Source organism: Anopheles nili, chromosome 3 (genome assembly GCF_943737925.1).
Source record: "Anopheles nili chromosome 3, idAnoNiliSN_F5_01, whole genome shotgun sequence".
Taxonomy (NCBI): domain Eukaryota; kingdom Metazoa; phylum Arthropoda; class Insecta; order Diptera; family Culicidae; genus Anopheles; species Anopheles nili.
The window spans coordinates 68,321,241-68,334,999 of NC_071292.1; the positions used below are offsets into that span (position 1 = coordinate 68,321,241).

Sequence of the window (13,759 nt, forward strand, 5' to 3'; positions counted from 1 at the left end):
AAAACTATGACGAATGTTTGGGAACTATTTTGTTTACGTACAAATGCACAAGACACAACGTTGACATATAGCAAGAGACGTAGCAAAGAAAACTGGAGAACGGTATAGCTTAGCAAATTTAAAAATATAATACTCGTTAAGTTATGATAGAGTCATATTATTTTTTATATTTTCAATTCAAATTTATCAAATAACATAATTTGGAGTATAATTTGAAACTGAGATACCAAAAGGCGGCGTTAAATGTCAGATGTGTCAAACACGTGTTTGACAGTTACAGTGAGTTTGCATCAGCACGCGAGAAACACGTTAACTAAAAGCGGATCGAAAGTGAAAAAAGCATAATATTTTGCAAAGCGCACGTTCGTTTTGATGATAGTTATCGCTCGAGTGCTATGGTAATTGTTTAGCAACGGACTTAATACTTGTAGCTCTTGCGCCATTGAAACGCCTAAAGTGATAAAAAATGTACCGTCTAAAACCGGTGTTGAGTGAGGACGTCGTGTGTGAAATTCCTTCCTGCATGTACACCCTGAAGCCGGTCTCTGATTTTTCGATCGATCGGAATTCGTTCCCTGGTGCGAAGAGTGGATCAAACGCTGGCGATCCGATGTCCATCGAAATTGAAAATTTGCTTCAAAAGGTTCTGTAGATTAGGGAAGATCTTGCTATCGTTGTTCATGGATTGTCTCTCCTTTCTATCATAAGCTCTACTCTGTCTTCCACATGGCTATTTTTACCTATCTAATTTGCTGTTTCATCGCTATTTCAGGCAGAAAACGACGAACTGAGAATGTTAGCTGAAAGACAACAACGCGTCCTGCAGCAGTTGGCGGAGCTAAAGAATGAAATTTTGGCAATGCGCACAGAATTGAAACTAAACGCCACATCTCCCGCAGTTACTAGCAGTCCCTTAAAAACGAAATCCAAGCTGAAGGCAGAGCCAATCAATGTAAGCATGAAGTGTAGAACGAGAATATTAAGTACAGCGGTTTAATCGTAATTGTTTTGTAGCGAACTTATTTGCAGGATTTCGTAGTGAATGCCAGTCCCGATTATGTTCCTTATAGCTTACTCGCTCTGAAGAACTTATGGAAGGATAGGCTAAATTTACACGTTGAATGTTTCATTCATTCGACAGTTGCAAAGCTGAGCGATGAAGCTATTAAATTTCAAAACGCTATTACCGTCAATGGGACAGCCGCTGGTAATCTTCCAAAGATAAATCTAACATTAATTTGGAAGAATGGTACGTATTCATTACTCTAAGCATATATCATTTCAATATTAATTGCTTGTTCAATTACTTACAGTTGGAACATACACTGAAATGATTACCTCTCCAACTTCGTACGTGCCCATATGCGGCGAGGTGAACATTCTTCGCTTTTTGTCGCGCTGCGGCCCAAGTGAATTTAACTACGAGCAGCTGGACAATGTGGTCGAAGTCGATTCTATTCTGGACGCGTGTTATCTGCTTCTCAACAAGCAGAACGTTAAACAGCGGCAACAGATCCTTCGCACTCTTGGGACAAAACTTGGTAAGTCGACGGGCTTTGGCGGCGAGCAAATGTCCCTATGTGATATAGCGTTTACCAGCACAGTTAAGCAGGTGCAGCGAACGATCGCAAAAGACATCAATCCAAACATGACCAAGTGCATTAGTCGTGTTACGGTCCTCGCTGGGCTGTAAAATTGTTCACTCTACCAACAGTTAACAGCTTTTGGTGTACCATTCGCAATTTGTTCGTGAGTGTTGATTGCCGATATTTATTTCTGTGAATTTGCCGCTGTTTCATGGTACTGTTCAATAACTGGTCATAGAAAACGTCCCAAGATCATCAAATAATAAATCAACAATTTTTATTCGAGTCTTGCGTTACAAAATATGAACATCTAACAGATATTGTTGTCTTGTAGCTATTTAAGTTTGAGAACGTTTAGATAAGGTGATGTTACGGACTCTGCACCGTATCTTTCCTAACTGACCTTTGTTTCTATCGCGACTATCACAATCACAAACGGGATGAATAAGCTCCCTTCGTAATGCTTAAGTACGTTTGCTCGCCGTGTTACGGCGTAACCTCGTGTTATCAAGGCATTTTCGTTATTAACCAAGGTAACTTGCCGTACTTACGGTAGTTATAGTAATCGTATGCAAGCTTAGTAAATATTAATACGATCAACGAAGCGAAGATGATGCTTAGCGTATTGTAAAAGGTAGCCGTATTGTGTTCGGCCGATCGACAAATGTCGTTTGGTGTCACTGTCAACACTGGCAGGTACAGTTTTCGACCATCTTCGTCATTGATGAAGTAACACGTGATATTGCGCGAATCGGCTACTAACGACTCGTGTTTGCGAAGGAACCGTTGGAACCGAATCGCAAAGCGACACCCGCATCGCCATGGGTTGTTCGAGAGATAGAGCTTACCCACGCCTGGATTGCGTTCCATCGCATGCTCAACACTGTACACACGTATCTGTCGGAAGTGGAGAAAAACAGCAAGAAAACTGATTAGTTCCTGCATGGGCGGAATTTGCCAAAAAATTGAAAGGTATTACTAAAACTCACCCGATTCAGCCGGTTGCCCCGCAAGCTAAGGATGCGAAAGTTGTCCAACCATATCGTATCCTCGAGGATGTCGATCGATGTGATCCGATTATCGTCCAGATAGATGTCTTGCACCGTTCGATAGTGCTCGTTTGTTGTCAGACTGTCGACGGATTGCAACTTATTGCGGGTGATGTGCAACACGGTCGTGTTCGCTGGCAGGTACTGGGGCAGTTGGTAAAATCCACGGTCGCTGCAATTGACCATGATCATTGGGTGGAATGATAGCCCATTGTCGCTTAATCGCAGATAAGAGACGTGGCAACTGCAGTTCCAGATTTCCTCATGTAGGCAGCTTTCCCGTACGACCCGCTTGTATTCCATGGCCGTGAGAACCGGCCGACCAGTGTACTTCCAGTCCTTGCACACCAAGGTCGGTTTATCGACGTACTGACGCGATTGCTCTTTCAGCAACCATATCATGTCGTTTGTACAATTCCACAGATTACCTACAAAAGGGGAAATCGGAAGTGGTTAGCAACTTTTAATATCAGTTTGATTTAACATCAGGCATATTGATCAAGTCTTATTGCCACGATTCATTTGTACCTAGATCTTTTTGGGGCTTTTGGCGAACTTGCACTAACCTTGCAGATACACCTCCACGTGGCCGCTTCGGAAACGATATGGTTGTATCTGTTCCAGCTCGTTCCCTCGCAGATTAAGCACCTGCAGACGGTCCAGCTCGTAGAAAGCATTCGGTCCAGTGTGGTTCAACCGGGTACCGGTAATGTTGACCATCTGCAGGTATGGTAGGGCGGGAAAATCGTGCAATAGGCCTTGCAATGCTCGTCCCGTCAGGGCCAAACGTTCCACACGGGGCACCAGTCGTGTCAGCATCAGCGGATCGAAGGTCCTGAGCGGCCAATCGCACAGGATGAGTTGGCGAGTAAGGTTAAATTTACCCCCTACCTGGAAGCGCTTCAGTTCGATGCCACGGAAGCAAACGGTACGGTTCGGCTGCGTGAAGTAGCAGAATGGCCGGTTGTTGGATATTGCGGAACCACCGGAGCCGTGTGGTGCTGCTGGCTGCTGCAACGTCGGTGGCCGAAGGGCACAGTCCTCGATAGCAACATTTTCGACAACGAGATTCTGCAAGCTGAGCGGTAGCTGACCGGTGACCAGGGTTGATGAAAGCAGAAGTGTACTGCAAATGTCGGAACCACACGCAAATAGACGGGAAATTGAAGCGAATTCGGCGTATAAATGGTTTGCCCTTCCCCTCACTCCGGTTTCGATTTAAATGAATGTTAAGTGGCAATCGAACTCGAACGATGGCCCCCGTGGGATGATGTCGATACGTAGGCAATTGCGTTTAATGAATTCAGACGCGACAAACGAATGCGTACGAACCAAACATCGAGCATCTGGAAGATGAGAGCTACAATACTCGTTCGATTTAGAACTACCGCACAATCTGTGTGGGTGAAAGCATTTGGGCTAGGCAGGAAATTAAATTTCAGATTCTCGGTATTGTCTGTGAATTTTAGAACGATTTCAAATCTACGAGTTTTACTTGTTGGTTGTAATTTTTATTTGACTGTAAAAAATGAATCAACTTTTTTTCGTGCAATAAGTAAATTAACACTCACTGTATAATGGTTTGTTGTAAAATTTGCGAGAGAAAAGCGCTATACTTTAAATAACGATTCAAATACGAAAGCGCTTTTTTTACAAGATTCCATTGATTATTTCCATTATCGTCGTTTTCTATGTTTTCTCTGCTTCGATAAGGGTAATTATCGTGCACTTTCTCTACCTCTCTTTGTTTTCCATCGGTCTTTTTCCGTTATCGATATGAAATAAATTTAATTTTTCCATTTTTCCTCCACTTATCTTTCGCGGACGGTTTCAATCTTCCCAGTACACATTCTAGGTATTACGGCACACTGGCTTTATTTAAATTGTTTATTGAAACAGCTTTTGCTGTTTGTATTTTCGTCTAGTCCCATTACACGGAATCGAAACACAACCAAAGCAAAAACTTCCAAAATTAGCAACCGACAATAACAGGCTGTTGCGAAGAAGCAAAAAATAAAATACCGGGGGCACCTTTATGACAATGTGCCGCTTCAAATCACGTTCGCTCTTCAAACGCCACTGCCCTGTACTGAAAGTCATTCATTGCAGCTGATTTTGCAGCTGTTTTTGTTTGAATGAAACAGAAGTCTTGTTGTACGCAGGCAAATGTGGCATCATGAAGGGCATTATTTTCGGAGGATTTTTTTGTTCTTTTGCATTCGTACAACAACCCATCATAAACCTTCTGAAAGCCGTATGGAAGGCTCTCGTTTTCAATGGGGGAAACCTCACATCGTAAACGTATTTATCATTATATTCCAATTCGTACTAAATGCCATAAAAAAGGTAAAACACGCCATTGAAGGCGCATATACAGCAAAGAAACACAAAAACACCTCAACATCGTACACATGTGGGCGGTTATCGTTGGAATCGCTTAGCTGAAATTTGTTGGAGGTGGATCGCCTGGGCGGGCCTTGACCACATGGTTTGACTTTGCGTAACCAAAAATCTCTTCTTTGCCGTGTAGTGATAAAATCAGATAACGAAGGTATTACTCTCGTAACGAAACTATGCAAGAACATACAGCCGTCTCATTAGGGCCCGGTGGGAATATCGGAAGTTTTGGGATGTAATACCTTTCGTACCTTCGTGATGCGAAGGTCAATCAACCATTGGGTTTGGCTATCCCAATAATTCTGTTTGAACACCTTTGATGAATTTATTGATTGAGCGGATCTTTTGACTCTCATACACAATTAATCGCCAATTATTCTTTAAGTTTAAACATTAGTAACCTTTCATTAATTTAATCATTTTTTAACTTTTGTGTTCATTTTCTTATCCTTATTCTGTCGGATAGTATGTTTTAAATTTCTATAATTCGTTTGGAGCTCAATTTTTGTGTGTGATTTGTGTTTTCTGAAATTGATTTCTGTCACGAAAGCATAAAAAACACGCGACTTGTGATGGAAACGAGGATTAAATTATATGAAAAATGTAAGATGAAACTCCCAAGAGAGAGAGAGAGAGAAAGGGAGAGAACTTCTTACAGGTTTCCTTTGCTCGAAGCCACATTTCGCGGGTCCTTTCCATCTAGGAATGTACACGGAATTGTTTGCATACCTTCAGGGGTTTTGGCTCGAACTTGCCAGACAAGGAATTTGGTGAACGAATACAAACAAGTCGCAACCAACGAGACGAATGCCGCGAACATCCAGCTCGGTTGTAGCTCTCTGATGCCCATGTTACGACCTGGATATGAAACAAGCATGTCTAGCTCAGGATTACATTTCCAGATCAGCGGGAAGTGGTATCGTTGACTGCATGATTAACTTTTCAAAATGTTGAAGTAGAAAACCGACGTGGACGCGTGTTCGGTGGGGCGATAGTGACGGAATGTCGTGATGAGGAGGAGATACATCTATTTTTGAACGTATACCCATCCCAAAACCTCCATCAAAGTCGCAAAAGTTTGTTTGCTTTTGCGGGGCAAGATTTTATCGCAATGCAACGGAATTGCCATGAATGAAACAGTTTTCCTCATAATCACCGTTCGGAAAATGAGAGAAATACCAGTAGTAGTAGTTATCAATCAAACATCAACATATTAGTCTGTTATTTCTGTAACAGCTGAGAATTGGAATCAATTGACTTACATTCTTTTTATATCTATTATTTCTCATCCATCGTTATTGGCCAGCTAGATGATATACTCATTTTATTTTGCTAACGAGCCCAGTGAATAATTTGCACGTGGGTGGTATGTTTGCCTGCAAATTATTAAATTAAAACATATCCTTAGTAGCTCGGGCGAAATCACACCTACACCGTTGAACACGATCTGTTTGCTTTGTCTCGAAGGGGGAGTATTTAAAAAAAAGCAAGCGTGCTATTTACAGTGACATACGATTCGTGTCCAGTGTGCTTGCCTTCTGGCACCGCCGAGCAGTCACAGAGCTGAGGAAAAAATATGTGCTACAGCTACATAAAATTGTGTTCCAAAGGATAGTAACAACTGCGAAAGCGCAACAGCTGTACTTTGAGCTTTGGTTGTGTGCTCGTGGTTGTATAGTGACATACCACTGCTGGAGTCTTCAAACAGGTGGGTGCTTTGTTCATGGCATTGCAGAGGATTTCACAGTAAAAGCTCTTAGAACAAGGATCATCTGGCCCTTTACTATGCTTTGCTACACACTACACATGTTACCTGCCATATCATTAAATTGTTTCTCGATTCTTTGAGGATTTAAGCTACTTTCAGTTGAATATTCAACTCATGGCGTGTGAATAAAGCAACTCATTTTATCTACCCTATCTGTTTCCTGTAAAATAGGAAGCGAATCTCTGCACAAATATTACACCTTTAAAAGCTTTAATTATATTCGCTCCATAAGTCGATAGCTCCGATTTCACGTCGACAACTACGTAGGGTGGGTGGCTGTGGGGATCTTCTCCCTCGTGCCGCGTTGCCTGACTTGACAGATTAAATCTGTCGAGCAACAATTAGCGCCTCCAAAAATACTCCGTCCTCGGGAAGTCACACTCAAGTCGAGCTGGGTGGAAGAGAGAAATCACACAGAAGGCAAGGGAGCTATGCATGTGTGCCGTCGTACACTTGGACGATAATAGCGACAAACAGAGAGCTTCTGACTGAAAGCAGTTGAAAGCTGTGAAGAAGGGACACCGAAACGTGGTGGGTGGTACGTTAGGGGCCCTGGATATTGTCGTCCTTCGACGTGCCTTTTTCTCACTGACGGGGTGCAATGCAGTCATTCTCTAAAGTATATTTACTCCCTGCTTAATATGAGTATTTTAACGTGAACCGGTTTCCAATCTCTGGCAGATGTCCAGACGTGGTGGACAACCCCCACGGGCAACAAATGAGGGTGTAGATTTATATGGGATTACATGCTACTTACAACACAACGGCTACAGCGAAGTTGGTGATTCGCTTCAATGCCAGTTCGTCAGATAAAGCCCTCCGATGAGTAGTAACGGTTGCCATCGCAACGAGCAGCAGGTTTCGTTTCAATGTTGGACTGTCTGTACACCTTCTTTTGGTGTTTTCGTCGAAAAGACGTCACCGGCGTTTGGGATGTTTGTAAAGATGTTAAGCTCCACCAACGAACGAATCCGGATGCCGCGAGATAAGCCGTCCATTCACATCAATCAGCTGACCAGTTATGGTTCATCTTTTGGTTCTATTATTAGCACGTGTTTAGTTTGATTTGAAACATCTAAAATACACACAAATTCTCAGACGCACATACATACACCGGTGTCGGCTCGGAAAGTGGGAGCTTTTTCTAACAATCAAAAGGAGGCTTTATGTTTTCATCTTCAACTACTACAGGGGAGGATGTTGTCTCAAAAAAGATTCTATGTCTCGGGCATCAGTTTATTATTTTAAAAACATTATCACACAGTCACACATGCACACATACTCAATGATTACATCGATAAACGCATGGAATCATCAATGATAGCAATCGCATGCCAGAAGTCTGTGCGTGCTCGTCGCGGTACGAATTGGGACTGATAAAATCGCGCCTGATAAAACACCACGAACGCAACTTCGGCCATCTGCCGAGTTTTTTACGTTCACGAACTCGACTGTTCGTGTCATCATCATCGTCATCATCATCGTTCGGCGTTGTTCGGATGTTCATACTCTGGCGTAAGTTTTCGACTCCCTTTGTGGCATTCTTTAAAAAGTTAAAAAAAATTATAAAAAAAATCCACCAACGTTTTTAAAATGATATAGCCAATTTGAATTTATTTTTTTGCTGAAATCAATTCTTCTTTTTACATTAAAAAAACATCAAAATTTATACTTGCCAGTATGCAGTAGCAAAAGCTCAAATGATATAAATGTGAGCTTTAAAGCTACTATTTCGAAGAGTATGCTATGTGGTTATCTGATAGTATTTCGAAGCCATAATTTAGAGTGTTGAGATATTTTCCAGTTTTCTTTTAAAATTAGCGCTGAGAAATCATAATGCCTGCCAAAACTATTACAGCAATGGAGGCGCATTATCTTTTACGACATTGTTTCACCATTTGACGGTCATTGTTTTTGTTGTATCAAAAATACTAACCATACGTATTTTTTTTACTTTTTTGTTCTCATCATTTTAATAATCCGAACATCCTTGTAGCAAAGTTGCTAATAGGTTTTAGCATTTGACCATGGTAGACAGTGTCGATCGTCTTAAATAGTGTTAATTGGCTCGGGTTGTCGAACAAATATTTCGCTAGTCGCCAACTACACAACAGTGGAGTGGATAAAAAATAGTCACCTTGACTATATCATACAATGATTGACCAATAAATCATACGAACATATACTAGGAGGAATAAATTAAAAGGTATGCACGGAATACAAACATACAAATGGATAGAGGAAAGCAATACCATTTCCAGCATTTAAAAAAAATATATACCTATAATGCTCAATCAAATAAATTAAACTTTTGTTTAAATTTTAAATTTTAACAGAGTTGTTCCACCACCATATCAAGTTATTTACAGCAATATATTATAACAATCTGATCACGTGACATAGATCTACTAGAAAAATTAACCGAGTCAGCCCGGGGTAAGGCTCACGGGGGCTGTTGGGAGGAAATGCCTTTCAGTCAAGATACAATCATACACATTTTAATACGGCCTGGTCGTGTCTAAATAAATAACAACAATAATAATAGCAAAAATCCTTAAAATGTGAAATGTTTTAGGAATTATTGTTCGTGAGCTTTCGTTGTCGTCAGTAATATTAAAAAAGAAACGTTTACACGATGAGTGATGCATTATACCAACGACTACGATATTTAATAGAGAGAATACTAGACAACAGGGAAATGAATCGTATTGTTATTTTATCTCTCAAATGGTTTTTGAAACGAAATTTATAAACAAAAGATTTTATTGTGTTACTGCTAGTTATAGAAACGATTCAAATGGTGCCACGTGTGCTACCCATTAGGAACAATCCATTGTACTCGATATGCGCCCTATACCACTGGATGCTGCCCGCGATCGAGGATCAATGATCCATTCGTCGTTGTTCAGTTCACCACGATGATAACGTTCACGTGGCCTCCCTCAAACAGCTTTCGTATCAATTGGGCAGCATTTTATCTAATCTAAGCTCACAGATCACTTCACACAGTTATACGGGTGCTTCCCAGTTTGGACTGCGGACTTTTACACGTATGAGCAGAAGCATCGGCCAATGTTGCACGATCCCCGTCGGTAACCACGTCCACGGCATTGTGCCGAACAGGTCGGGTTTGCGCAGGTGAGAGTCTGTACCATTCCTACACGGAATTGAACACCGACAGGACCGTACGTTTCATCTGATTCAAAGCTGGTCATTTCCTGCGGATCTGAAATGCGAAATCATTGGTTACATGAATGGCACGCTAGGTGTGAAAATGGATAGCAGATACGTACTCGATAGTGCCGGACTCGGGGAGGCCAACTCGATGAACATCATCAGCACTACGAGGACTGCACTGAGCAGTGTTACAAGCTGCATCGTACGCATTGTGTTGCTTTACTGTGAACTGCCTTTTTCTGCTGGTACAACCTCGACTCACCAAACACACTAAATTCACCACAAAAACACCTCCGTAGTCAAAAATAATCTGCAACAGACTGGTGTCGGTTCGGAGGCAGCAAAAATCATTTATATTGGGAGTGCGTGTTTGTTTTACTCCGTTGCTGGCGTCGAGGAAGGACAAGCGGGAGAAGCGCAGAGAGCTCCGAAGCGTAGGACGGGTAAAGGTGCCAGAGGCCGTCGAATGTCGTGGCGATAAGATCGGTCGACAGCGGGAAGACCATGTACAGAACCATCAGCTGCCAATCATGACGGGGTTGCGCTTGCTTATGACGCTTCCAACGATGGTGTTTTCGGGACCGTTTCCTGGACCTGGCTAATGTTGGCTATCAGAACTTCCTTCCTATCGGAATTTGAGAGTGGGTGCTAGGCTTAGGAGCGAGCGAGCGAGCGAGTGAGAGAGAGGGAGATGGCACGGCAAGAAGAGAAAGCAACTTCCCCTGTTTTTGGATCACTTTTTTAGTGTTTTGGCCAATTGAGCATCAGGTGATTTACGTTACATTCCGTTACATTGTTCTTGTGCGTTGCATGAGTCTAATGCGTGAGGTCTTACAGTTGATAGATATTTACACTTGAACAATCATTCGATTTCTATTCAAAAATCATGTTTAACGTAATGTGATGAACTTCAACTCTTTTTACGAAAGACATGCTTTTATTTAAAATGTAGGTATTAAGTAAAATAACATATTTATTCAAAACGGGTTTATAATTTTATAGTGTACTTTATTAAATTCTATCGAATAAATATAATCGTTAACCTATCTATAACATAATCAAAAACATTCTATAGAATAGATCTTTAAAAACACGTTATGCACATACCATATTTTCTTCGATAAATCAAAATTTGAATCGCGATATAATTTAGTTTTACAATGAACAAAGAAGTATTATTTGAAGAAAGCGATACAATATTCTTTGCTAATTGCGTAAAGAGACAATTAGACAAAGGAAGTTTTTTAATTCTTTAAAAAGTTGCTTGACTTTTGGTTTATTCCAACTATAATATCACTTCGATTACCCTGAACCGTTCCGTTTGGGACAAATAAATTATTAGTACCTTACACTGCATACGCTAGGAGTTATACAAAAGGTGTGTTTATCAAATAACTTTGCTGATAACGCTAGAATTCAATGCGTCCAGTAATCGAGCGCAATAGATCAAACACAAGGCGTTGTTATAGTTGAGTAATGCATACTGAAAATCACCTTTTAATAAGGACTTAATCGGAACTATCGTCAGTACCGATTTGGAAGCACCTAGTTCATTGGAAGTCTTTGCGTACGCTTTTAGCACTGTTTCGTGCAGTATGACCAGGTTCATCAACCCGCCTATTCGAAGTCCTCTAAGCGCAATACGAGTCGGTGAAAGTAGTTCAGTCGATTCTAAGACGTACTGTTTCAGTAGGTAGAGCATGCCAACGCTGACCTGCGTCAAAGGAAGCCAATTTTCAAGGATCAACTCCAATGGAGCATTGCTTGGGGAGGACGGACATTCTAGGGGCGATGTGATGCTGTTTTGCTGTATTAGATGGAAAAGCGTTCGCACGATCGTACGGAAAAGCTCTTTCTCATGGTGCGCGAAATTAGTTATTAAAGGATAGGCAGCTATGTCGATAGTGATAACGTTTCCCGTAACGGTTACCGGATCTTCCATAGAGTGGGAGGCATTTTGAGGATTTGCTGTTTCCCGCCATAAATCTATCGTGTCGTTTAGCAACCGAATATAGGTTATGAGGGAAAATTTCGAACTTTTTACCCGTTCGATTGGTTTACCCAAGGCTAGCTCGAAATCAGTGGACATGCCACTGTCAGGGCCATCTTTTTTGGGCGTACTATTGAATGTTGCCTCCGGTTGGAACAGCTGTCGCGTAAGAGTAAGGTAATCTAAACGATCGCGAAGTGATCGTATCCTTTCTGGGACATTTAAGCTGGCCACGGCAGCGGATTGGATACGTTCGTTAAAGGTACCGCGAGATTCCTTCTGATTGATGTTGGCTCCATTGGAAACTTTTACACCACAGACAATTCTTTCGTTGTTGCGTATCGGTGTTATGCGATATCGTTCGAAAAACATGTCTATAATGGTTTGCTTGAAAACGTCCAGTCTTCGATCCTCCAGGGGATCAGCATTGCGGTAGTAGCGGATGTTGCTCTCTATTACGTCCGTTTGCCAGTTCACGAATTTGGTGGCACAGGCGCACAGCTGATCAAGAAAAGTTTGCGGCACAGAGCAAATATCAAGCATGGCATGCGATTCGTTTTGCAAGTTCTCGTAGATCTTATCCAGATACTGTTCAATGTCCACCGGTTTCCGGAAATATTTTGCCACAATGTACACTTCCGAATTACCTGGCTTGGAGGTGCATGGTTTAAACACATGCAATTCATCGAAGCAGTAATGCAATAACAGCAGCAAACTAACGCTCGAATGTTCAAACAATGTGAACATTTTAAGCACAAAGTGCTGACCGGGACTGATCAGTCCAAGGGCGATAACGGTTTCCGCAAGATGCAGCTTTGCGACGCGTTCTTCTTGCTCTTCGGGAACGTTTAAACAATCGATTGAGCCATCGGCTGTCACGAGATCAACCTAGCGGACATAGAAAAAGGGATGGATGATTTATTTATAGCCCAAATTTGTTATTTATAGCACCAGAGCTAATTAACAACTGTGATACCTTTGGAAAGCGTTGCCTTCGCCTCAGGATGGCGTTTCGATTTTCTTGTACCATAATGTCTCCGGTTTTATCCGCCCCAAAGCACCAAGAATCGAGGGTGTGCAGTATGAAGCGATCATCCGGTATCATGTTGCCAGGGCAGTTTCCCTCGTAGTACGGATTCAACGTACAGGCGAACCAATTCCATCGAGTGCGCGAAGGGCAATTCAGCCGAATATAGTGATTTAAACCGGTAACAAATGCTCCTGGAGCTTCGCAAAGGTGCACACTGTAAAGTTCTTTCTGTTCCGTGCTTATCAGATCGTATGCAGATACACATTCGTACAGTTTCGCAAACGCTTGTGTTACAAATTCAGCACGAATGCGATATCGCAGCTCGTTCAAAATTGGCAGCAAGGACGATCGCTTGCGGGTGTGCTGATGCCAGTCACTGATTTCGAAATCGTTCAGGCGATTTTTAACTTCGTTTAACCGTCGCTTTTGATCCTGTAAGGTAGGCACTACGAACGGAGCACTTTGGTAAAATGTGTCTAATGCCGGTAGCGGCGTGTTAGCCGGTAGCGACTGAAATTGAAACTTTTTCTCGAATTGCACACACGCTTCGTGTATTATACTTTGTCGCAACAGATAATCGGGATCATTAGTTGGTTGAACCGATCGAGTTTCCATACTTGCAAGACTTTATCGGGTGGGGACTTGTACGTATTTTGTTTTTGTTTTGGTAATGCCTTGTTTTATCTCATCGGCTCATTAGAACTGTCAACAAAACCGAAGAGAGTAAACAATGAACACAGTGGAGCTGCACTATTTGAACGA

At 41.9% G+C, this 13,759-nt stretch overlaps 4 protein-coding genes across 5 annotated transcripts; 1 reads left to right on the top strand and 3 right to left on the bottom strand.

The window, feature by feature from the left end:
- The first annotated feature begins 290 nt into the window (after positions 1-290).
- LOC128723144 (probable aminoacyl tRNA synthase complex-interacting multifunctional protein 2) lies at positions 291-1,887 on the top strand. 2 transcript variants are annotated; one of them, XM_053816858.1, is made up of 4 exons: positions 291-398; positions 773-952; positions 1,015-1,249; positions 1,314-1,887. In XM_053816858.1, exons 1-4 carry the CDS (start codon positions 396-398, stop codon positions 1,691-1,693), a joined length of 798 nt encoding a protein of 265 aa, XP_053672833.1. In that variant the 5' UTR covers positions 291-395; the 3' UTR covers positions 1,694-1,887. The 2 variants fall into 2 exon arrangements, with proteins under 2 accessions (XP_053672833.1, XP_053672832.1); XM_053816857.1 differs by having other exon boundaries at positions 305-643.
- LOC128724905 (protein singed wings 2) lies at positions 1,887-7,643 on the bottom strand. The gene is made up of 4 exons (XM_053818626.1): positions 7,558-7,643; positions 3,202-3,761; positions 2,576-3,063; positions 1,887-2,483 (listed from the first exon to the last, which is right to left on the bottom strand). Exons 1-4 carry the CDS (start codon positions 7,641-7,643, stop codon positions 2,094-2,096), a joined length of 1,524 nt encoding a protein of 507 aa, XP_053674601.1. The 3' UTR covers positions 1,887-2,093.
- Positions 7,644-9,772: 2,129 nt separating this feature from the next.
- Positions 9,773-10,187, bottom strand: LOC128726758 (uncharacterized). Its single transcript, XM_053820583.1, has 2 exons — positions 10,094-10,187; positions 9,773-10,026 (listed from the first exon to the last, which is right to left on the bottom strand). The coding sequence occupies exons 1-2, from the start codon at positions 10,185-10,187 to the stop codon at positions 9,845-9,847; spliced, it is 276 nt and encodes a 91-aa protein (XP_053676558.1). The 3' UTR covers positions 9,773-9,844.
- Positions 10,188-11,364: 1,177 nt separating this feature from the next.
- LOC128724906 (cap-specific mRNA (nucleoside-2'-O-)-methyltransferase 2) lies at positions 11,365-13,612 on the bottom strand. Its single transcript, XM_053818627.1, has 2 exons — positions 12,944-13,612; positions 11,365-12,855 (listed from the first exon to the last, which is right to left on the bottom strand). Exons 1-2 carry the CDS (start codon positions 13,610-13,612, stop codon positions 11,365-11,367), a joined length of 2,160 nt encoding a protein of 719 aa, XP_053674602.1.
- Between the last annotated feature and the right edge of the window lie 147 nt (positions 13,613-13,759).

Coding starts and splice junctions, on each gene's coding strand:
- LOC128726758 (XM_053820583.1), bottom strand. CDS start 10,187: ATGCGTACGATGCAGCTTGTAACACTGCTCAGTGCAGTCCTCGTAGTG. Junction 10,027..10,093: donor CCCGAGTCCGGCACTATCGA/GTACGTATCTGC, acceptor TTCGCATTTCAG/ATCCGCAGGAAATGACCAGC.
- LOC128724905 (XM_053818626.1), bottom strand. CDS start 7,643: ATGGCAACCGTTACTACTCATCGGAGGGCTTTATCTGACGAACTGGCA. Junction 3,762..7,557: donor TTCGCTGTAGCCGTTGTGTT/GTAAGTAGCATG, acceptor CGACATTTGCAG/TACACTTCTGCTTTCATCAA. Junction 3,064..3,201: donor CGTGGAGGTGTATCTGCAAG/GTTAGTGCAAGT, acceptor CCCCTTTTGTAG/GTAATCTGTGGAATTGTACA.
- LOC128724906 (XM_053818627.1), bottom strand. CDS start 13,612: ATGGAAACTCGATCGGTTCAACCAACTAATGATCCCGATTATCTGTTG. Junction 12,856..12,943: donor GAAGGCAACGCTTTCCAAAG/GTATCACAGTTG, acceptor TATGTCCGCTAG/GTTGATCTCGTGACAGCCGA.
- LOC128723144 (XM_053816857.1), top strand. CDS start 467: ATGTACCGTCTAAAACCGGTGTTGAGTGAGGACGTCGTGTGTGAAATT. Junction 644..772: donor TTGAAAATTTGCTTCAAAAG/GTTCTGTAGATT, acceptor TCGCTATTTCAG/GCAGAAAACGACGAACTGAG. Junction 1,250..1,313: donor AACATTAATTTGGAAGAATG/GTACGTATTCAT, acceptor AATTACTTACAG/TTGGAACATACACTGAAATG.